The sequence below is a fragment of the Carya illinoinensis genome, chromosome 9 (genome assembly GCF_018687715.1).
Source record: "Carya illinoinensis cultivar Pawnee chromosome 9, C.illinoinensisPawnee_v1, whole genome shotgun sequence".
NCBI classification, from domain to species: domain Eukaryota; kingdom Viridiplantae; phylum Streptophyta; class Magnoliopsida; order Fagales; family Juglandaceae; genus Carya; species Carya illinoinensis.
In genome coordinates, this window is record NC_056760.1 from 7984259 (window position 1) to 8009766 (window position 25508).

Genomic DNA, 25508 nt, shown 5'->3' on the forward strand with positions numbered 1-25508 from the left:
CAAAACTTAGAAACACAGCCAATTTAACTGGGTTTGGTCTCTATCACCCCACTTTCCACTCGTCCTTGTTGTGAATGAGAAATTAAGATATATGTAATCATATTCATCCCCAATAAACAGGCGCCTTCATGGAATCTGTTATTCGTTTAAATCTAAAAATGGTAAAGTGGAGCAACTATGAAATGATATTGGTTGAAAACCAACCAACAACTCATACATACAATATCTGCCCCACGTTCAAGAGACTCTCTTGAGGAACATTGAAGATCGCACTGTTTTCCCTGCAGATCTTCCTAAGAAATGCATATATGTAATCAATAGCTATCTTCTTGTAGAACTTTGAATCCCTCCTAGCTTTCACTGCCGTATTCCCCAGAATGTGTACTACCCCAATATCTCTGCAGTTATTCAAGAATTCTAACTCATCCATCTCAATCTCACTGATTCTATTGTTTGCGTGCGACGAAGAATTAGCAAGCACAATGGAGTCTGATGATGAGACTGTGTTGCCCAAATTGGAATGAGGTGAGTTGTCATTACTCTTAACAAGGATGTTATCTGATTGGGCAGTTTCCTCGCCAAGCAAACTAGACACATCAGAGTCGGAACATCCTTCCATCAAGGACTCGAGTCGAATAAACAGGAAGAGGCTATCAAAGAGCTTTTTCTCAAAATCGGTATCTTTTTTGTGGTGGTCTTGATAGCCATATCTAGCAACACAACGGAACATATGAAAACTCTTGGGTCCAATCCGCTTTACTAGGAACCTCTCTTCTTCTGGGACCTTGTGGACAGGAAGGTACTTCACACAGACAAACACAACCACAGAATGAAGAGCAGGTAGGTTGGTGATGAAGTGAGAAAATATATGGGGTACTCCACTGGCTAGTTCACTGTACACTAGTCCTATCCCAGGGACCCGGACAAGTCCTAAACTGGGGCCAAGCCCGAGAATCCAGGCCATTGAAACCTTACTGTGCAACTCAGTCTCATAGCGTTTAGCCGTACCATAATGCCAAACATACATGATGATATAAAAGGCTGCTGCAATCACAAGAGGAACCCAACCACCTTGATTGACCTTCAATAGTACAGCAGAAAAGTAAGTGCACTCCACAACCAGTGATAAGCCAGTGAAGATCAGCACAATTATCCAATGGCAGCGCCACACCAATATCATGATTAGAGTCATAAGCAATGTGGTCACGAGCATGACTATCACAACTGCTGTCCCTGTTGTGAAATAAAATATGTTACTGAATGCAACCTTCATTATGTAGCAAAGATTGAAAGGGAAACATCCATCAGTCAGACAAGAAGTTAAATATATGACTAAACAAAGATGACCTAGATTTGCCAAATAGAATAACCTAAAATCACATGCTTCACATTAATCACTGATTCTACTCATGCAACATACTGGTTCATTTTATTTGCAAACTGAAAAAAACAACTAGGATTCAAAAGAAGAAAAGCAGCACTTCTACAATTGTGATTTGGACCAATCTGCCCACGGACAATTTGGTCCACATCCACAAAATATGCAAGAGAACAATTGTATGAAAATACTCTCGACTAAATAGAACAGTAACAAAAATGGAACAATTAACACCTGAAATAAACATTTGAAAGAAAATGATACTCTTTTAAGCAGAAAAGATGAATTGACCCTTTCAAATTTCTTGAATAGATAGCACGTTTCAATATACAGGAATTTAATGGACAAAAAAGGGCACGGTAGAAGTAATTATCTAGTATATGAAAAGAGAGTTGATATGAGAACAATTAGCATATGATCTGTAATGACCCAGCCCATCGAGCCCAGGCCCAAGCCCACAGAATAACCTTTTTTTTTTTCTTTCTTCTCCTTCTTCCCACAGCCGACGCCTAACCCCCCGGGACCTATCTCTCTCTCTGCACTTGCAAGTCATGCTGTCTAGCCCCTGTCACGCCACCACCATGCTCCACTGCACCGCTAAGCCATCCTCTCCCTTCTCGGCTTCTCACTTTCACTCTGTCTCTATCTTGGCCTCTCTCTCATATCCCCGTTTGTTCACAGTCATCATGCACTGCCACTACCAAGGCCTTGCTCCACAGGCTGCATCGCCACAATCCTTTGCAGTCGCCATTAAGTTTTCCTTTCATCCATCTCTCTCTCTGTTTACACTCACCCAGGTTACACTCTCGGGTTCTCTCTCTCTCTCTCTCTCTCTCTCTCTCTCTCTCTCTCTAATCCTTTATGTTTTGTCTCTTTCTTTCACCTAACACCTTTGCTTTGAGTTCACAATTTCACCATGACCGGTAGTTGCACCACCTCGATGCTTATCCGTTGCCTCATCACATGCACCCAAGGTGAATTTCTACATCTCAGTTTTAGATTGGTGGTAACTGGTATTTAGATTTATGGAGGGTGGACTTGCTTATTTGCATGGCTAAGGTTAACCTCTCAAAATATGTTATTGATGGTCTCGGGTTGCAATGATTGGTAAGGAATTTTCTCAGTTCTGATTGTGTGTTAGAGTGGGTGTTTGGGCGGTTGGATTGGTTGTGGTTTGAGTAGATGTTGGTGTTGAGTGTATTTGGACGAAGAGGGAGAATAAATTGTGTTGGGATAATTATTGTGGGTTGCTGAAATTGAAAGGAGAATTTGGGTGTGGATGCCTCGGATAGGTAAAATTCTGAAAGTTATTTTGGTGGGCTCGAAGTTGAGTAGTAACCTGTTTAGAAAAACTAAAACCATGGGGGTTAATGTCATGGAGTCAATTAGTATTTTTCGTCTTATTTTAGAGGTGCTATTTAAATTCTATTAACTAATAGATGGCGTTAATTATGTTTAGGTGATGATTGATATACACTTGGAATTGTTGTGAGGAAATTCAGAGATGTTAAAGAGTTCAAGTAAATGGTGCTCCTATGCTAGACTTCGCTTAAAACTAAGGTTTATTTTGTGAAAAACCTGCATATTTTGTTATGAAAACAGTCTCGGTTATTTTCTACACTAGTCTTTGTATCTGAACTTTGAAATCTGACATTTTATCATGATTGGTGTAAGATATGAGCAATTTTTATACTCTGTTTCTCTACTGCATAAAATGTGAATATGAAATTTTGATCCGATTCTATAATATTATCTGTTCAGGGGGGAGAATCACACTTATAAAAAGTACGTTATCTAACATTCCAACGTACTTTCTCTCTTTATTCCCTATGCCAGCAGGAGTGGCGAATAGACTAGAGAAGATTTTTCGGGACTTCTTATGGGGAGGTTTAGAGGACACAAAGAAATTCAATTTGATCAAATGGAATAAAGTATGCACTCCTCTGCCTTGCGGTGGCTAGGGCATAAGGAATTTGAGAACCTTCAATAAGGCTCTCCTTGGTAAGTGGTTATGGCGGTATCATCTTGAGGGAGACGCTCTATGGAAGAATATCTTAGAATGCAAATATGGAAGTGTGTGGGGTGGCTGGTGCACAAAGGAAGTAAGAGGAGCTTATGGTGTGGGAGTATGGAACTTATTCGGAGCGGATGGGACGACTTTCGTGGTCATTGCAAGTTTGTGGTGGGAAGGGGCACACAAATTAGATTTTGGCATGATATTTGGTGCAGTGATGTCGCTCTAAAAAACGCTTTCCCTTCCATCTATAGGATAGCGTTTGATCAGAATTCCTCAGTGGCTGACAATATGTGCCCTACCGCTAATTCCAAACATTGGTCTGTGAGATTCTCTAGAGCAGCACAGGATTGGGAGTTAGGCGCCATCACTGACTTCTACAACGCACTACATGACTTGAAGATTAGGGCTGGAGGGGAAGACAGACTATTATGGATGTGCACAGGGAATAAGAAATTTTCAGTCTGTTCGTACTATAAGGCCTTATCAAATCACCCCCCAAATGCCTTCCCTAGAAGAACATTTGGAGAAGCAAGGTTCCCCTCAAGGTCGCTTTCTTTGGGTGGGTGGCGTCTCATGGTAAAATACTAACGGTAGACAAGCTAAGGAAACGTGGACTGTTCATAATGGATTGGTGTTTCCTGTGCAAACACAATGGTGAATCAGTGGACCACCTCCTCCTTCATTGCAACACAGTTAAAGTTTTGTGGGATGAGATCCTCTCGAGGCTGGGCATTGCTTGGGTCATGCCACGAAGGGTGATCGATTTACTGTCTTGTTGGCAAGGGCTAAGAGGGAATCGACAGATTGCAGCTGTATGGAAGATGGTACCTTTATGCTTAATGTGGTGCAAGTGGACCGAAAGAAATGGCCGCTGTTTTGAGAATAAGGAATGCTCTCCGGATGCTTTTCGAGCTTTTTTCTTTCACTCTACTCCTTTGGGCATCTACTATTGTTTTGAATGGAACGAGTCTACATGACTTTTATGCTACTATCCGTAGCACTTAGATTGTAAATAGGCTCTTTCTTGTATACTCCCTGTGTACTCGAGCTTGGCCTATTTACGTGGATCAATAAAATTTATTTACCTATCAAAAAAAAATTATCTATTCAGTATATTATTCTGTTTTTGCATTGTATCTGAAAACCGTGAGGCATAAGATTCTATTCTACTCTGATTACTAACCTTGCCACAGGATATAATAGTGGCAGCTATTCTGAGTGAAATCACTTTGGTGACAAAGTGCTTGATGTTCTGTTTGGCTATCCACAGAATACACAACCCTACCATGGGGTAAACATGGCCTCTGTTTTGAGTGCACTCACTTCAATAACAAAATAGTAATTTATGTTCTACTTAGCTAACCACAAATGTGCACAACCCTGCCACGGGGGTAAACATAGCCTATGTTTTTGCTTTTGATGTTGTTTTAGTTCTGCTTATGCCTAAGGTCTTTTGTGTATATATTATTATTAAAAAAATGTTTTTGAAAATATTATTGATATTTTTTAGAATGATTTGTTTCTGCATTCTATAACTGGCTAACGTTTACACATTAATATAGGTTCGCTACTTACTAAGTCAGTGGATTCACCCCTTTATCTCCACCATTTTTTTCTAGATGACTTTGATTGTTGTGACAGTTGGAATAAATGGCACGTGACAGGATTATAAAAGAAGGGTGGGATAGGTGCCAGGTGCCATAAGCGGATCGGTGAGGATTTAGAGAGTATGTAGTAGTGTTTAGTTTATTTTACTTGAAAATTTTTTTGAGGTATTTGATTTTGGAGGATTATTGTATCTAAGTTTTATTTTATTATTATTATGGATTTCAGGTTAAAGGGTTCACCCCAGGTACGGGGGTGTGATACAATCCCAATAAACATATAGTCCTATTGTGGTACATCCCTTCAGTATTCATATGGCTATGTATCCAGAATTTTTGTAACAAGGTTTTGTCAAACTATCAACCTTAAGACTAACGGGAAATTATACTTTGCACCCCCGAGCTACCACTCCCTTTGCAATGTGCATCTAAACCATCACCTTCATTAACAATACATCATCAAAATACCAAAAATTTGCAATGTGCACTTACGTTAAGATCTAATCATTAAAATAAACAAAAAACGGGTAAAGTGATAATTCGATCTTAATTGGATGTGTATTGCAACTTCGCACCCCCAAGCTATCACTTTCTTTGCAATGTGCATCAAAACTATTGACTTCCTTAACAGGACATCATCAAACTACCAAAAACTTGCTATGTGCACCCTCGTTAAGATACAACCATTAAAATAGATGAAAAATAGGTGAAGTGGTAATGATTGTATTTTAATGGATGGTGCTGTATATTGAGACTCTTTGGTCATTCAAGGATTCCATTTGACAAAGTCGATAGTTTGGGGTGCATCACACATTGAAAAAGGGGTGGTAATGTGGGGTTCCAAAGTGTACTTCCTCACAACCAATATAAACTTTATTCTTGTTGTTGTACTAAACCCTCTATAAGGAAGATTCACAACGATTTTAGTCTGATTCACAATGCTGATCCAAACTCTTTTGAACCAGCAACATAATACTTTATCTGCCTCGCAAGCAAATCTTCAACTAAATCAGATAAGTTTGGACAATGTGACTAAGCAAGAACCTAAATAAGATGGAAATATTCACTGACATGATAAGGCAGATTCAAGGTAAACCAAGAAACATCAGTAAATGGAAACTTCAATAAATTTTGTCGAAGATTCACACTAGGAAAAGCAACTAAGGTTAACTTTATTCACGTCCAAAAAGGATCTGAAAAGTTTGATATAGAAAAGAATAACGAATATAACTACCATCTATACTTGAAATCAAAGTCAGAGATGCTATCAATCACTTACAAAGTCTGTAATGTGCTCTTCCTTTCCACTACTCTCAGAATACTTAATACATCGCATACAAATGCCTATAATGTAAATAGTGTGTGTGTGTGTATTTCCATAACATATATTAGCATAACTGAATGGAACAAATAAACCTCATAATAAATACGCAGGGGGTAAACTTACCAGAAGCATTTCCAATCTGGGTTTGGTTTTTGAATCCAACTGTAACTGCAATGCAAAGAATCATGAGAATCCAGTTAATGTCTGGAATATATATCTGGTTATGGAACGTCTTTGAGGTATGTATAATTTTCACTCTTGGGAAACAACCAAGTGCAAGAGCTTGCTTGACTAATGAAAAAGTTGCAGATATAGTAGCCTGACTTGCAACAACAGCAGCTCCAGTTGCAACAAGAAACACTGGCCAATATATGCTGTCTGTAAAATGATGAATAATCAGCATCTGTAAAAAATCCCTTGTCAAATAGAATGGGACATCCTCAATCAGTGTTTAAGCCATATTGACTTCAACTTTACATGATATCAGTTCCATATCTTCAATCATTGTCAACTATTCATGAATGTTTTCGCGACTGAGATTTCCACAACATTGCGATTCATACTAGAAAAACAACATAAGGTACCATGTCGTAAACAAGAAACACTTTTCTCTAAGTATGTTATTGTAGAAAGTTTAGCAACAGACACAGATCCAGATAAATTCAAACCAATTAAAATTTTCTAGGATGCACACTAGCATTCAAGTTCATTGGAGATGCCTATTCCAATTATTTGATCAGTTTTGCAGTACCAAGAGTGCTCAGTGTAATCAAATTGCTACGAGAGAAGTAGTAAGAGCCTTAGGATGACAAATTTAAGCACAAACATCCAAGTCATAATGGCAGACTATTCATGCAAAACACTAAAAGTTACGTCTTTATATAGATCACATTCCGAAACCCTGCTTTTGCACAAAATCCTGGGGTAAGCGCACCTTTTTCCTTGGCCTGTATCCTGTTTGTAACCATAAAATTCTAGCCAGAAGCCCCGACAAAGAGTATCGTCAGTTCACAGTTCACGTTTTTCTACAGTCAAAAAACTTCTCTGAGATCTCCCTGAAGGAAAGTGTCTTGACATCTAACTGGGATGTGAGTTGAGCCAGTGCTGAATCTAAGTGGGCACAAACGGTACCATTTTGAGCTACAGGAAAGCTTTCTTACTGACAATATAAGCTTTTAGAAAGAATTTAGGAGATGAAATCCTGATTACTAAACTATAGCCAAAATTGGGTTTTGAGCAGAGGGAGATTCTCACACAAGAAAAAGCAATACTCGACATCTAAGAAGAGCAACGGATGTGAGGAGGATCTAGGAATAAGAAGATTCAATTGGACGGCAAATTCTTAGGGGGTCCAAGGAATCAAAGATCTGATTCCATGATTTCATCTATATTGAATCTTAATATGAGGATAGCTTATATATAACTCAATCTCCATAGAATTTTGATTGATTTCTCATTTTGTGTATTTGACACATGTTACCACACAATCTTTTTTAGATAAGTAACAAGTTCCCACACAATCTAACTACAGTGAAACTGTCTCCCCGCAAGTTTCAGAATCTGCATGGCTTCTCAATGTTCCATAATGTTCAGATAAAAACAGTTTTAAGTTCTCACACGTTTGGTATTGCTTTCCATCCATATTGGCACCAGATTAATTATTTTCTAGACATATCAGCACTCACGAATTACACGCTAAAAAGACCAGAGAACAAACCTGGAATAGAATGATAAAATGCACCCACTACATTATCTGGGTTCTTCAAAAGGTACGCTGCTTGTCCAGAATACGATAAAAGAAGGCAAGGAAACACAATTACTGTGAACGCAATCTGTATGGATGAAACTGGAAAATGGGATAGGTCGGCAAAAAGTGCCTCTGTTCCTGCAATGGTTCAAAACTAATTAATGCAGTAAAAATTCACCAGTTTCTTATGTTATTTTCATGAAACTTAAATGGGTTTTTTTTTTCTTTTAACAAAAAAAGGAAGATATCAACTGCCATAACAAAAATGTACCTGTTATACTGAGCATAATACCTCCCAGGGATGTCCAACTACCTCTCCCTCCCCTTTTAAAATAACGATATATATACAGCGGAGAAAAGGCTTTCAATACACTGCTATCATATCGCCAAATATTGAATATGCCAATACCTCCAATTAAGATAAACCAGACAAGAACGACTGGGGCAAATAACCAACCAACCTTATCTGTACCAAAGTGTTGCATGCTAAATAAACCTACTATTATGACAACTGCAACAAGCACAACTACATCTGCATCACAGAAATAGTGAATTATACACTGGCAAGTAAGAAAAAAAGTGAGAGAGGCAGGTTTAAGGAAGTATAAAAGAAAATGCTTTGATTCAGAAGGATGGAGATACCATTGCTTATCACGGTGTGACCCACATTTATCCCGCCAACAGCAGATAGAACTGCAAGAGATTGGATGGTTAAGCAACATTTAACCATCATGAAATATCAAATTTATTTATTGAAGGAATCAATTTATCTAAGATTCTGAAGCATATGGGAGAATGAAATAGCTTTCCACATTTACTTTTGGAGAAAGAGAGGAAGGGTCCATTCATATCCCCATATGGTTATACAATGCAAAGCATTTTGCTAAAGAACTGAGAAGTCTTGAGTGTTTCCAACAACGATGGTATTGACGGTAACAAGCTTTCTGATCTTCTTCAGTTAGGCTAAACGCTAGTTCAATAAAAAATTTGACACTTTATTGGCTTCCAAAGCAAAAAACGAAGTACTTCAAAGATGCTACTTTACTGGAGCCTAAGCATTCTACAGTTTTGTTTTTTGTCCTGCATTAAATTATTTACTTATTCTAATTATATTTGCACAGTTACTAACAATTGGATAGATTGGCTCTCACAACCAGCCTGACTCAGTGGTAAATCAACACCAAGAGACATTAACATCCGTTTTCTCCCATCTGTGGATGCAGGTACAATACAGCCGAACTGTGTTATATATTATTTACTGTTTGTGGGATCTCATTCAGTGGCCTGTTGCAGAGAACATACAATTTGTCTTAAAAAAAGATCTTCTCATTTGTCCACAGACCACTCAGATGGATAGATAGATCGATTGATTTTAATGGGCCAAGGGTTCAAGCATGAAGGATATATACCCGATATAGCTGGAGTCAGAATCCCATCACCAATCACCATGCAAGAGCCAATAAGTACAAGAACAAGAAGCGCATTTTTCTTGAATGCATTTCCCTCCAACCACCTTTTGGTTCTTGCAGCAAATGATTGCTCAGGGAATACCGAGCGGCTATACGTTGTTAGATCTTCATCAGTCCCTTCTTGATTGGGAATAATCTTTATGTTTGCATGTCGACAGAGTAGTGAATAAAGAGCAAAGGTTCCACCTGTGGATTATTAGTTAAGAGGAACTCATTGGAGACACATCAGCATCAAGTAGGGAAATACGCCTATTAAGAGGAGATATTATGTGCATTATGCCATGCCACTACTGGAAGCATGCCATTACATTGTTCGATGTATATCAAGGGAAACTGAATCTTATTTATTTCTTAAAATATATATTTTTCTAAAAAAAATAATACATTAAAAACGCCAAGAAGGACCATTTCTTATCTATCTTAACTTAGAAACTTTTTTTTATTGGTAAATGCAGTGAATGCACATATATGTTGATATCTACTAAAAGATTAGTTTGGACTCAGACAGTTAGATAGCAGTGATATATAGTGCTCTATTTTTATTTCTCTCTTTTTGTACAGACAAATGATGTAATGCTCCATATTAAATGAAAAATTATTTTAAATTCTATATTTAATACTTCCAAGATATTCATTTTCTCACTTCTTTTCCAACTTCTGTTAAAATTCTTTGGGTTGGAGTCTAGAATACATAGTTGATTCCTTCACAGAAGGTGAGAGCTAATGTGTCCAGGTTTTAACTAGTCAATTTTGTGGCTGCATGTTTCATTTTCTCACTTTTGTTGTTCAATATCTTTGGCAGGCCTTCGTTAAATTGGCTCCATGTAGATTTCTCCTAAAGAGAATTTACCAACATTGAAAGAATATAAGAAATGTTAAGATCTATTACAATTAGTAACATATGAAATGAGTAATTTACCTTGACCATTGTCATTTGCTCTACAAACAATAAAAACGTACTTGAGGAGCGGAACAAGGCTAAGGGAATATATAATCAATGATAGGGCTCCGATCAAATCCTCTGGGTCTTCAATTCGATTAGAGAACGTGTTGTAGAAAACATACAAGGGAGACGTGCCCAAATCTCCATAGACCACTCCAAGGCTTTGGAATGCAAGTTGTAGAACCAATAATGCCGAAAATTTCTGTAGGAGACAAAATCAATCAGCAAAGAGAGAAATGTTGTGTTGCCAAATAACTACAAGAAGTTGAAATCGTCTTGTTTTTCTTCAGGGCATGCTTGTATATGCTGGCTATGTCCATGTTAGATTATCTGATCAATTCATCCATATAACATACAAGATATTAAGAAAAGAAATTTTCTTGAAAATTTCATGAATTCCTTTCCATAATTTCATTTCCTTTATCCTTAGACTAACTGCAAGCAACAAAATTAATTTATCATAAGCTGTAAAAATAGATTCAAAGCCTTTGCCATTTGAGTTTTGAGTCCAATTTGAGATTTCAGTTTGAAATAGTTGATCCCATAATGGTATTTCAGAGAGAGAGAGAGAGAGAGAGAGAGTGCCAAAATTGGTAAATGCATCATACCTTTTCCTTGTACATATTTCTAAGCCTCTTAGCTTCCTCCTCCATGGGCTGATCAAGCTTCTGGTCCAAAATCCACATGCCACCTCTTCTATCAATGTTTTCACTAGTCTGTGCTATTGAAGCCATTCGCATCTCAGTTCAAATGATCTCCCTCTTCCGCCACTTAACGTCTTCGAATTCGCTTTGTCAATTCCTACACATCTTTTACAGTTTTTGTTTATAATGAAGACCACAGTTTTGTACATCAACCCTGCAGAAATTCAATTTGATATCCTTAATTTGACAACATGTGGTAGAGAACTTTATTGTAATACTCCAGATTGTGTATAGGAAGGTGGTGAATGGGGTCCCACATTGCTTGGAAATGAGAGGTTCAAGACTTTTAAATTGATTCCAAGGGGCTCCAATTGTAACCTTGCCTAATCCCTTAGGGTATAGGCCCAAGTCCACGCTTGGGTCTTCCTTTGGGTTGTTATAAATGATATCACAGCTAATCCCAACCAGATATGGGACTTGAACCATGCCACCTATGATAAACTTAGCCTAACAAGGATACTAAGTATTTAAAGCGGGGAGATTGTAATATCCTGGATTGTGTGTAGGAAGGTAGTGAATGAGATCCCACATTGTTTAAGAGGAAGAACAATAGTAGTATAGGCCTAGATGTGGCTTGGCCTGGGTTTTAAAAATTCCCAAACTTAATCTCTGATTCATTAAAGAGTTAAGAACAAGTAGAATTCTAAAAAGCTATATCTAGTCAGGATATAAACAAGACTTAACACTAGATCTTTTAGACAAACAAAACTTTGATATTATGTTGGAAATCATTAATCCTAAAAGCTTAAGCCATTAAGAAGTGGGCCTACGATATACACCAATCACACATTAGTGCATTAATGCATAGCTAGCTAAAATTTAGCTAACGACCTCTCAGTTTGACCCAAATCAGATTGGCCAATTGTTAGTTTAAATGCATTTGAGCTATAGTACCTCTCCAAATAGCCTTTTCTTTTTACTCTCTCTCTCTCTCTCTCTCTCTCTCTCTCTCTCTCTCTCTCTCTCTCTCTCTCTCTCTCTCCAACTAGCCTTTTTTTTAACTCTCTCTCTCTCGCTCTCTGCTCCCCCCCCCCCCCTCCTCCGAGTTTAGAACAACCATGTATTTTTTGTTTTATACACCATTAACCTTTTCTATATGTTTATTTGCTTGAGAATTAAAAAACAAAAAGGATAAGAATTCCAGCTCAACAACAATACCAAATTAATACAACCTTACTATAAACGTACTTGACAATACCAAATTATTTGCTCTTTTTTCTTTCCCCTTTTCCTTCTTCCTAGCAACTAAACTCCTTGCCATTACAAATATAAATAGGCAAAAAGGTACACCAATTTGTAGAACGTTTCTGGTGCAATTGCTAATTATCTTTGTTATTTTACTGCATGACAGAAAGAGAAACTCTTAAAATATTACATCCATTGTTAAAAGTTCTTGATGTACTAATGTATGTTATGAAGTAGCTTTTTTTTAGATATTTGATTTAATACTTATCGTTCCAATATCAAAATTTACTCATACAATTCTTTTGAAAAAATCCAAATTTAGAAGAGATTGTATTTAAATAATATAGGGAATTGAACTAACGAAATATATATAAAAAAAAATAACATTTATATAGTATAGAGAAAGTAACATTAAATCCAATGTGGCGTGCACTTCAAATGTCTAAGCCAAAATAGAAAAAAAAAATATCCTCTATAGCAAAAATTTGGATAGAATTTTAGTTAATTTAATGCAATGTTTCTTAACAGCTATTATTAGGTGACAAGCCCGATTCTTTGTGGAAAACAGATAAAAAAAAAAAAAAAGTATAGATTCTTATATTCTGAGACTTCCCGTTAATTGCCAGCAGAGTACATGGAAAATATACAGAGATTCTTTTGACCACATGGGAAGTTAGAAACTGATGCAGAGAGTTATCATTATTATTTTATTTATTTTTTATTTTTATCGGTAAACAAGAAGGAACTGATGAATACAGTTAATCCAATTCACACAAAGCGATGGATTTTTCAATTCTTAAGATTCGTATCTTCATAATCTGAAAATTGAAATGCATTCATTCCGATAGGAATTATTTATATCCTACCAGCTGAGACATTTATAACAGAGGTTATACTCTCAATCGAAACAATGATGAAAAATCGACAGATTATAATGGTATAAAGATCGCCGCAGATTGTTGATAAAGAAATAATCAACTGACCACAGTGTACTTAGTTGGATCGCTGTAGAGAAGAAATCAGAAATGACATGAAAAACAGAAAAAGAAAAACGAGTCTGCACAAGAACCGTGTTTAAATCCCGACAATGCTAATGCTATTACTAAACTACTGAACTCAAAGACGAAGCCCACAAAACACCTTTCAGGACGGACCAAAACTTTCAGTTAGTCTACTAGTTTGGTGTTTGCTTCAAATCTGAGCCCCATTAAAAGAGCTGAACAAAACCGACCAAGAAAAGTTGAAACAAGTTTAAAATGATCCTAAACCAAAGCTTGGAACTTTTAACTCCAAGCAGACAAGCACATACATTGCGATACTAAAGATCAACACCAATTCAAAAAATCCAAAAACCCAGTTGCACATTAATAATCAACAGAAACACCGGCGCATAGTTCTTTCAGAGCACAAATATATATAAACACACACACACAAGTACGTATGTATCACCGACTAGTTCATCCGCATTCCCAAGTGGGTTTAGGGATCAAACTTGGCCAAAGGACCAATAACAAAAAAACCAGAAACTCTGATTGAAAATAGAAAAGCCGAAGACACACGTCCGTTAAACTCGGAAGAAAAAATGAAAAGATTTCGTACCCGTCATTTTTTTGTTTCTGGAGCATCGTAATCGCACCCATTAGGACTGGAGGCCATTACTTGTTTTTTTCCAGTGAAACACCCAGCTCTCGGTCTTCGTTGTCGTACGCCTGTCTTTATTTATAAAGGCAGAAGAGAGGGCTCACGGCTCACGGCTCTTCCTGCCCTGCTTACGGTACGGAGACCTTTATTTGATGTCATTGTTGGGTTAAGTGATAACTCATTCAATTAATTATATTTAATACGTTAAAAAAAGATACGATAATTTAACAAAGTTTATGACGTCATAAAATATAAAAATATCAAAGAGAAAAATTATATTCTGCTATATACCTAATAAAATTTAAATTTTAAATTTTATAAATCAAATATTATCTCTCTATTTTTTTGGATTAAATCTTATCATTCAGATAATATAAATTGCGCGTACTCTACATGCCAACTGCCGACTTGAATGGCTAACTTTTACATCACCATACCCTGTGAAAGAAAAAAAAAAATCCTACAAGTGAAGTGGTCAAGGGTAGCACAGCCCTGACCTTTTTCTTCCAATTTTGCATACATTCACCATCCAGTTCGCTTCATATCAATCTTTTTTAATATATAAAATACCCAACAATGCTCACATAAGTAGGCAATAAATCAGAAAGGAACCCACATTTACAGTTTCATCCTATGAACGAAATCAATTTTACTGTATATATTGCCATCAAAACATCATACAAAGAAAACCTGTCCAACATTCAAAAGACTCTCATGAGGTATATTGAATATAACACTGTTCTCCCTGCATATTTTCCTAAGAAATGCATATATATAATCAATAGCGATCTTCCTGTAGAATTTTGAATCCCTCCTTGCTCTCACCACTGTATTCCCTAGAATGTGAACCACCCCAGCATCTCTACAGCTCTTCAAAAACTCTAACTCATCAATCTCAGTCTGGGCACTTGCCCGACCTGATGAACCAACGGTACTGTGTCCATGCAATGGGGATCTAACCGGAACAATCGAGTCCACTGATGACATGGTCGGGTCAATGTTGGAAGAACTTGAGTTGCCTATCGGACCATCTCCAGACTGATGGGTTTGCTGGCCATAGAGACTATACTCATCAGAGTCTGAACCCCCTTCCATCATGGATTCAAGCCGGACAAACAAGAAAAGGCAATCGAACAATTTATTCTCAAAGTCATCATCTTTTTTGTGTAGATCTTTATAACCATATCTCGCTACACAGCGGAACATGTGAAAATTCTTGGGACCAATCCTTTTAACAAGAAATCTTTCTTCTTCTCGGACAGTGTAGACAGGGAGATACTTCACACAGACAAAGACAACAACAGAGTGAGTCGCAGGTAGATTTGTGATGAAGTGGGAAAAGATATGGGGAACCCCACTTGCTAGCTCGGTGTACACCAGTCCAACCCCAGGTACCCGGACCAGTCCTAAACTGGGACCAAGCCCAAGAATCCACGCCATCGAAACCTTACTGTGCATTTCAAACTGGTAGCGTTTCACTGTACCATAGTGCCAAACATACATGATGAGAAGAAAGGCTGCTGCTATTACAAGGGGAACCCACCCGCCTTGATTAACCTTGACAATTACAGCAGAAAAATAAGTAAACTCAACAACCAGCGATAAGACAGTGAAGATTAGGACAAGGATCCAGTGGCAGTGCCACACTAACAACATGATTAAAATCATGAGGAATGTGGTTACCAACATGACTATTACAACTGCCGTTCCTGCAGGGACACATAAATGTTAACACAATTTAGCATAAAATTTCCAGAATAATTCAGAAATTTCGTAAACAAATTGATATTGTAGCCAATAGATTCGTTTTTTCAAAAGAAAATCTTTGGACAGTTTAAAAAGTTTTATAGATATCTTTGAAAGGGAAATGTATATGAATCAGTTAATATATGGTTTTCAATATATGATATATTTTCTGTTTTTCACAGAATGGGTGCTGTTTAGGAAGTACATATATCAAGGAGCAAAATTAAATTTCTAACCTAAGACGGGACAAGGCTCATTACATTTATGTGCAAACATGGGAAAATGACATTATCACACACTTATGGTGCTTTATGTGCCCATTTTGCTACCGCGTAAATATATAACACATGTTTATTAACTAACAAGGAAAAGAAGCTGCCCCTAACCACTGGAAACTTGACAAGTTTGGTTGAGCATGGACCCACACTATTTCCCCAATTGCACTGGCAATTTGATTCAGATTTTTTTTTTTTTTTATAAGTAAAACTTCATTGAAAGTAAAAGGCACAGCCCAAGTTCACTGGTAGTATTTGATTCATACTTAGTTGAAGCATTCATTTATGATTTAATTCCATTACTATCGCCATAAACACCAAATATGAGACCATGAAGCATGCATTTTTCTGTAGTTAAAAGAATCGTACTCCTATAAATTGACATTGTGTTCTTGAAAAGAAACCCACTAAATTGAAACGACAGTGATGCCCCCATCGGAATTAAAGTCATGTTCTATGCAATAAAGGGCATGGCTCCTTTTATTTTCATTCTGCCTGTTCAATCACCCATTCTACATACAACTGAGGCTCAATCTAATAAGCACAAAACACTACAAACACGCTCATATAAAAATTATTCACACTACAAGTACATTTAGAGTACGTTTGTTACGCGGAATAGAGGCCTAAAATGCAATAGCTAGTCTTGTTCCATAGTTTGGTTATATTTTATGATGACGAAATTTTTCAGAGGAAGAGTTATTCCCAAGGCACTGGAATAAAATTTAAAATAGACCTTTCTTTTTTCAAAACTTATTTAAAAAAGAAACAAAAAAACTTCAAGGGTGTCTGACCACCCCGGTTGGTTTGTTTTGTAGTCAGGTCATCAAAACATAAATTTTTCACTTCTGTACTATTGAGTTTCCATACATAAACAGTATATTGCACAAGGGCTTGCAAAATGAGAATCAAAACAGAATTAACGGATCTAACCCTGAAATGCAAATTATATTTTTTAACGCTTTCAATACAAATACCTTTAACCACCAAAAGAATTTTTCATCTCACCTCAAAAAATTTCATCTAATCATTAGTGGACCCCAACACTTTCACAAGACCACAAAAATAACACCATTTTCACAAACATCAATACACACGTTTAAAAAAAATTTCCAGACATCTTTTCAATGGATCCACCACTTATAATCACAAACATAAAACAGACCTCAAGAATTTTTCTCAAGTTCTCAATAGCTTTCTTATGCAATTAGGTGTTTTCTTTTGTATACTCCTTGTGTACTTGGGAAACCCCTATTTCATTCTCATTAATAAAGTTTCTTTAACTTAAAAAAAAATAAAAATAAAAATAAAATAAAAAATAAATAAAAAAAAATCTTATGCAAACATAATCTAATAAAGAGTATGTAAATCTTAACGGCTTATAAAGAGGGAAAACTCTCAGGCTAATGCAGAACAAATGAGAATAAAGTTGGAATTGATGAGCTTATTCACAGCTGTCCAGTCTGGAGGTTCCCAGACACCTCTGATTTTGAAAGATGAGAACCACATTACAGGAAGAGAGAAGGAAATGATTTTACCTAAGATATATGAATAAAAGACAACATCTATGTGTTCATGTAGGATTTTATACCAGAACCACATAATATATACCAATGCTGTCAGTCCATTGTAATATTTCCTAGCAGACAAATATTGGACACAATGAAACATGGGTGAAACAAACACCAAAATTAAACAGAAGATGAATTTACCATAAGCATTTCCAATTTGGCTTTGATTTTTGAACCCGGCAGTCACAGCAATGCAAAGAATCATAAGGATCCAATTAATATCTGGAACATATATTTGGCCAAGGAACTTCTTGGATGTATGTACAACTTTGACTCTTGGAAAACAGCCAAGTGCAAGAGCCTGCTTAATTATGGAGAATGTTGCAGATATGGTTGCCTGACTTGCAACTATAGCGGCTGCAGTTGCAATAAGAAACACTGGCCAGTATATGCTCTCTGAAGAACAGGATTGAATCAGTATCTATCAGAAAAACCTTGCCTTATTAAACAGTTAATTGACATCATACAAACGTTTGAGAAGAGAAAGGCTAAAGCCTTGCGACAGGCTCACTTTTTAGCAATTCAACCTTGTTAAAGAGTAAATGAGCACGTAAATGAGCACAGCACTTCCACATGTTTAATAGCTTACAGTTGATATAATTGATAAACATTTAGCCCTAAGAAAGGTTCAGTACAGACAACAAACCTGGAATAGAAAGATAAAATGCATCATGAACATGAGTTTTATTATCCATAATGTAGGCTGCTTGACCAGAATAGGCTAAAAGAAGGCAAGGAAAGACAACCATGGTGAAAGCAATCTGTATGGCGGAAACAGGAAAATGAGCTAAGTCAGCAAAAAGCGCCTCTGTACCTGTACCAATTCATATACAGTGATCAGAATCCAAAATCATTAAATATTATTGTAATGTCCCAAATAAATAAAGCCCCACTGCCGAAAAAAGTGCTAATATTCCACAAGAACAAGTCAAGGTTTTAATTGAAGTTAAAGTCATTTACAATGCCTAGTGCTCACTTAGCAAGGAACTAATGCCAAACTTGATACTCTTGTAACATTATCACATCTGTGAAACCCAATGTGGAACTTAATGAAATTACAGGCATAACAATTTCCCCGCTCCAATCTCTAACATCATTGTTAGGGCCTACATCACACTGTAGAGCCGCAAAGCCACATGGTGTTACAAGGTCAATTCTGATATCATTTGCAACGATCTAAGGAAACTGATGGCCATATCAGTACTTGTACTCTAAATTAATTAGTCAAGTTTACAAAGATCTAAGAACCAAAGTAGGACTTAGCACTTAGCACATGTGGAGTATACGCATAGATGTGGCTAATGCTTTTCTTGGATCATTACAAATAGTATCAAAGCCAAACTAGTAACACCATGTTGCACTAGAAACCACAGTGTGACATGGACCTTAAAGAGGATGTTGGGGATTTAAGCGTGGAAGATTGTAGCTCCCTGAATTGGTTTTGTCCCATATTGGGTGGGTGATTAAAATAGTGGTGAATAAGTGTGTAATCCCACATTGGTTCTTTACTATTGGGAGACTTTGGATTTCAAAAAACTTTAATTATAACCTTGACTAGTTCTTTTGGAGTATAAGTATAGACATGGCTAACACTTTTCTTGGGTTGTCTCAGTTATATAATTTAAATGACCTATTGGCTTAAAAAAATAGATTGACTGAGATAATAGAAAGTCTACCTGTTATACTAAGCATAATACCTCCAAGGGAGACCCAGCCTTCTTTTCCTCTCCTTTTAAAATAATAGAATATATGCAGAGGTGAAAAGGCTTTCAGAACACTACTATCATATTTCCAGATGTTGAATATGCCGATACCTCCAATTACGAGAAACCAAAGCAAAACAATAGGAGCAAAGAGCCATCCAACTCTATCTGTACCATAGTGTTGCATGCTAAACAATCCTATTAATATTATAACAGCGACAAGCACAACCACTCCTGCACCATACAAAACAAAGTGGTTGTTAAAGACAATTTTAGATTAATGGCGAAAGAATATATATTCTGACAAGAAGAAGCAACTACAGAAGATGTATAGGTTGAGGAGTGATACAATACCATTATTCATACCAGGCTGGACTACCTTGATTCCGCCAACAGATGATAAAACTGTAAAAATAGCATGGTTAATCATATTAAATAGTTTCTAGAAGAAAGTACCCAAGAAAAAAATATATTAACATATTCTACACATGAGCAAAGCACAAGGAAAGAACAACAAACAGGGATTAGCAAACACTGAACTACCATAATAACCCCAAAAAGATGGTGATGGTTTCATCCAGTTGATTGCTTCTAACCTCTCCTGTTACTCTGCAACTCATTCACTGTAATAAAATATATTCCATGTCTCATGGTAAAGCAGAAAGTGGACTGAAATAGGTGGTTGCTCCAGAAAAGATCCCTGAATCAAGTTGTATCATTGGAATAAAAAGAAACCTTGATTTCTTCACACTAAGTGATATGCGAGATATCACATGCTATCTCTCCAATTTCAGCAACATGTGAAACCACAATTCCTTGTAATTCATTTAATTTCAGTGCAGGTTGCAGGGGTCATTCAAGTTTTTGCATATGATAGGTGACTTAAATTTGGCCTCATGTTGTTTTAGCTTAATTACAGTGTGATGTTGGTATATATGCCTTGTGTAGAATGCAAGCAATTATGTAGCAAGGCTTTGGGTGCACTAGGAGCTAGGGTTTTTGAGCATCTCTCATCATCACTGTACTTCATCTTTTATCAAAGGAAATTGTGCATGATCATCTATGCTCGTGGATGTAAAGCCTATGTGCTGAACCATGTAAGCATTATGTTTCCTATGCATGAAAGAATTATTTTGAATCATCTTCTCTCCCCATTGACCATCCGAAGTCTTAGTTGAAATAGCAATTTGTAATTATAGTTTATAATAACAAGTGTGAACTAAATATACGTGAGAAGGAAAAAAGGCAGACTACTCAGGAAGACAGATAGAAAGAAAACAAAAATACAAAGAAATACATATTTCCAGCATCAAAGTAAGGTATACCTGATATGGCTGGAGTTAGAATCCCATCCCCAATCACCATGCAAGTGCCAACAAGGACAAGAATAAGAAGAGCATTTTTCCTAAATGCATATTTCTCCAACCACCTCTTCGTTTTTGCAGCAAACGAGTGTTCATGAAAAGTAGAACGACTATATGTTGTTAGCTGCTCATCAGTTCGGTGTTGGTTAGGTATAGTTTTTATTTTTGCATGTCGACAAAGCAACGAATAAAGAGCAAATGTTCCACCTTCACCACATAGAGAAAAATTTCAGGGAACTTAATGGCACGTCATTGGCCTAAAAATAGAATAATATGCCCAATCAGTGTGAACAATGCAAATAATATCAAATTGCAGCATAAAACTATGGGTGGCATGCAGTTAAAAATATTGAATACATGGTAAAAAAAAATTCATTTTCAATAATTGTCATACAAATTAGGACACGAGTGTTAAAAACCTAGCAAATTCTAATCTAAATTTAATAATACAAATGGGCTACCAAATAATTGGTTTAGTTTGCTTATATTGCCTCAGAAGACACAAAGGGCGGTTTGGCGTTTTGAAGAAAGAAATAAACTTAAGGAGACATATCACAGTCACCTCAATTCAAAAGATTGCAAGAAAAATCAATCAAGAATATATAATCAAAAAAGTCAGGCATAAATCGGCATCATTAGAATACACCCTATTTAATAAAGCTTTTTTTCTCCGAAATCAATATTTTCAATCTATATTTTAATCTCCCGTAACTAAGGACTTCATTAAATTCTTTCTCGCCAGAAATTCAACTTGTAAAGTCATTACAACAGATTTCTTTCACTGTCAAAGTGGCTGTAAGAACATAACGGTTAATATTAATTCAGGAGTGATATAAAATCCAATGTCCCTTATTTACAGCTTTTGTATGCATCCCAGCATACATTACATTTAACATAACATTTTGTGGTTCCTTCACAAGTTAAGTAATATGTGGAGTGACTGAAATAAAACTTGCACCAGTTTCCATAAAGGAAACAGGCAATAATCATGGTTATAAATCTAATTCATCAGTCACAAATAACACATCTCCCCGCCCGCCCCGACCATGTGCAGCACAGGTAAAAAAAAGTTAAAGTTATGGCAGTTACATCTATGTTCTTTTTACTGGAAGGCCAATTACAAAACAAATGAGATATAGACATAAATGCTTCCACATCGGATTTATAGTGATGGTCTATTATTGGGTTAGAGACAAAATGAAATAATTGGCCAGCATATGAAAAAAAATGTACTACTAGCATTTCCTTTATCAAATTACTAGTGCTTAAATAAAAAACATTCAATGAGGAAAATAAATAAGTTGAGATCAGATACCTTGACCATTGTCATTTGCTCTACATACAACGAAAACATACTTGAGGAGGGGAATAAGAGTAAGCGAGTATATAATTAAGGAAAGGGCTCCGACCACATCTTCAGGATCTTTAACTTCTCCACTTGGAAAGGTATTGTAGAAAACATACAAGGGAGAGGTGCCCAAGTCTCCATAAACCACCCCAAGACTTTGAAATGCAAGCCGCAGAAGCAATAGCGCAGAGAATTTCTAAAAGAATCAAAACCTTTATAAGCAAAGAAAATGAATATAGCTAGAACATCCTCCAATATCTGTCAATTTACTCCAGACAATACTTTGTCTAGGCTTTTTTATGAGCAAAGAAAATCTAAAAGCATGGCATGGTATGTATAGATCTCGTATTGTTCAATTACTTTGACTATATATCCCACTGCAGCATGCATGCACTTGGTATAGACTGGATCTCCCATATTAAGCCATTATTTTAATCAGATAGCTTAGAATGGTAACAATCAAGCCTACATCCAGAAATAACACCCATACACTAATTCCAGAGATTCTTTTCTGACTTCTTAAGGCATAAAGATCATAATTAACTGGAGCATAAAACATCCAATAAATCCAAGGGTTATCTAATTGGAAATCTAAGGTGGATTAAAACTTGGCATTTAAAACAGCCTCCCAAAAAGGTATTATGCCATTAACAAGATGTTCTACTTTAACATAAAAGTCTGAAGGCTACTATGTGAGAGAGAATCTTGAAAAGAAAGTTGCACGTACCTTCTCTCTGTACATATTTCTAAGCCTTCCAGCCTCCTCATCCATAGGCTGATCAAGTTTCTGATCCAACACCCACATACTGCCTTTGTTGTTATCGCTGTCTTCATCCATCTCCGTTCTTGAAGCCATTTGAAACTCGGTTCAGTGATTCTGCAGCTCTCACCACCTACCCTTTATGATGCTTTGTTCAATCTCTCACTCCGAAGCCAGCACCAAGACTCAAAAGTCCTAAAACCAAACCAATCGGAAATAGCAGGAAATGACTTAAACCTGAAAATCTCAACTTTGATCTTCACTTGAAATCTATATTCAATCCAACTAAGAGTTGTACCCCCCCAATAAAATTGGGTACAACAAAATCTAACAGAGAACCAAGATGCAAGTTTGACTAATAACGAATGTAGAACCATGTATTCGAACCAAAAACAGACAACTCAAATCCAATTACAAGAAATTAGTCTCAGTTCTTTAACACCCAGATTGACCAACAAAAACTGACAGCAACTAAAGTTAAAAGAGAAGGGCCAAATTAAATATTCAAGTTATGACTAAGACCACCAAGACAAGCTGAAAACGAACCAAAAGACTAAGCTTGATACTTCAATTCAAAGTATCATTCTGGTAAGTTACTTACGGAAAACCCCCAAAATAAAACCCAGAAATCTAACTGAGGATAGAATAGTTGAGGCACACCTCACATGCAAAGAACATAAAGGGAAAACAGACAGAATTCAGTACGTATTACTCTGACACTGAAATTCCCAGTGGGTCAGCTTGAACAGAGGCTCTGTGTCAGCCACATGATCATACAAACCCACCAAAAATCTCACGTACCCGTGTCCCAAAAACACAGAGACGACCAAAACCAAGCGGGTTTCCTGAGCCAAAACGAAGGCTCGGTAACAGAAAGAAGCGAACAGAGAACCTGTGTCTGTGAAGCTTCTTTTGGCTCTTTACTCGCCCAACGAAACAGAGGACAGAGTTAAAACGAAAGAAACGTGGAGTAAAATTTGAGAGAGAGAAGAGAGAGAGCGCGCGTGTCGCAACTACCGTTTGTAACATTGGCGGATCTCAGCTGGGCGAAAGGGCAAAAAAAACAAATAGAAAAATAATTTTCTGGTCTGTATACTCCGATGGCCAAGTCTATCCGTGGAAGTAGGGAACGAACGCAGCAGTAGTTCGAAGGAATGTTGGAACTCTAGCGAGCTCGGAGGATAATATGAAATAATTATTTTTGTAAATAATAATAAAATAATTTATAAATAATAGTAAAATAATTTTAAAAAAATATTTATTGAATTTTGGAAAAGAAAATAAAAAATATTTAATAAAATATGGTGATATTTTTTCTTTTGTTATATTTTTTTAATATCTTTAAATATTTTTGAAAAATACAAAAAGAACACTAATTTACTAAAAGTTACTTACTTAATTATTAAGAAAAAAATTAAATACATGAACGGTCAAAACGAGGGAGTAAACTCATGGGGCATATTATCATTTTTTTATAAAAAATTATAAAATTAAAATATTGTTATAATATAATTTTTTAATATAATTTTTATTTTAAAATTTGAAAAAGTTGAATTATTTTTTATTTGAAAAGTTTGAAAAATTATAATAATTAGTTTAAAAGTGTTTACGTTTAAATAATGTTTGGGAAAGAAATTATAAGAGATGAGATTATATAATATGGGATGGGATGAAAAATATTTTCAAACATCCCCTTAGTTAGGGTGTTGGTGGCCCAGAGAATTCTCGGTCCATCATTTTCCCTGGACTGAACATCCATAGGGATCAGTAGCTATCAGTCCATTCGGTTCGATCCAATTATTATTTTTATTATTTTTTCTCTTTTTTTTCAAATAAATTAATAAAAAATTATTTAAATTACGAAATTAAAATTAAGTGAATTATTAATGTAGATTATGTAACTAACTCATTAAAAAAAATATTTTATATAGTCAATGATAATAAATTACATCATTAAATTATATAATTACTATATAAAAATAATATATTAAATTATTAAAAATATTTTTAAAATATGTATAAGAGTTCGGCTTGACCAGTCCAAAATTTATAGGTCCAGACCGACCAATGATCACCTCTACCCTTAGTTTCGTAAACAGTAATAAAATAAGAATTAATATATTCTATTAGGTTTCGATAAATGAATGAAAAAATTAAATATAAATATTATAAAATTAAAAATTATTTGAATATTATTTTTATTTAAAAATTGTATTATTTTTTTTTTTTTGAAGTTTTGAAAAGTTGTATTATTTTTGTGTTTGAATAATACTTACATAATTATTAAATAACAAAGTTGGAAATATAAAATTAATAAGTATTTTATATTTAAGTGATATTTAATAATTAAGTTATAAGAAGTTTTAAGAATTTTTATAATATCCAAACAAGTATTAATCATAGGGTGCAAGGCTCGAAAAAAAAGTTCGATTTAGGTTTATTTAAATTGAATTGGTGGTAAACCGAATTGACTTTAGTGAACTTTAAAATGTATTTAATTTCCAGTTGTCTAAACAGCTAAGCTTTTTATTAAAAAATATATATTATACAAAAATATGATAAAACTAAACATATATTATCTTTTTCATCATTCTATTCAATAATAATCGAAAAAAATTAAAAGACATAACATGTGTAGTTCTTTATTTTCTTTAGTTTTAACAACAACCAAAAAACAAAATAGGAGATGACTGAGTGTTTGTATTAAGTATGTGGTTGTGCATATAATA

At 35.7% G+C, this 25508-nt stretch overlaps 2 protein-coding genes across 8 annotated transcripts; both read right to left on the minus strand.

Moving 5' to 3' along the window:
* Positions 1 to 65: 65 nt before the first annotated feature.
* Positions 66 to 14128, minus strand: LOC122275971 (potassium transporter 11-like). Of its 2 annotated transcripts, XM_043085347.1 has the most exons (9): positions 13971 to 14128; positions 11091 to 11340; positions 10459 to 10684; positions 9480 to 9725; positions 8713 to 8763; positions 8342 to 8602; positions 8041 to 8208; positions 6447 to 6701; positions 66 to 1233 (listed from the first exon to the last, which is right to left on the minus strand). In XM_043085347.1, the coding sequence occupies exons 2-9, from the start codon at positions 11220 to 11222 to the stop codon at positions 212 to 214; spliced, it is 2361 nt and encodes a 786-aa protein (XP_042941281.1). In that variant the 5' UTR covers positions 11223 to 11340; positions 13971 to 14128; the 3' UTR covers positions 66 to 211. The 2 variants fall into 2 exon arrangements, with proteins under 2 accessions (XP_042941281.1, XP_042941282.1); XM_043085348.1 differs by lacking the exon at positions 9480 to 9725.
* A 518-nt stretch (positions 14129 to 14646) lies between these two features.
* On the minus strand, positions 14647 to 23951 carry LOC122275265 (potassium transporter 10). Of its 6 annotated transcripts, none has more exons than XM_043084245.1 (9): positions 23797 to 23951; positions 22747 to 22974; positions 21987 to 22215; positions 20633 to 20878; positions 19662 to 19712; positions 19281 to 19541; positions 18251 to 18418; positions 17746 to 18000; positions 14647 to 15721 (listed from the first exon to the last, which is right to left on the minus strand). In XM_043084245.1, the coding sequence occupies exons 2-9, from the start codon at positions 22873 to 22875 to the stop codon at positions 14688 to 14690; spliced, it is 2373 nt and encodes a 790-aa protein (XP_042940179.1). In that variant the 5' UTR covers positions 22876 to 22974; positions 23797 to 23951; the 3' UTR covers positions 14647 to 14687. The 6 variants fall into 6 exon arrangements, with proteins under 6 accessions (XP_042940179.1, XP_042940183.1, XP_042940181.1 ...); XM_043084249.1 differs by having other exon boundaries at positions 23672 to 23810; XM_043084247.1 differs by lacking the exon at positions 23797 to 23951 and adding an exon at positions 23581 to 23731.
* Between the last annotated feature and the right edge of the window lie 1557 nt (positions 23952 to 25508).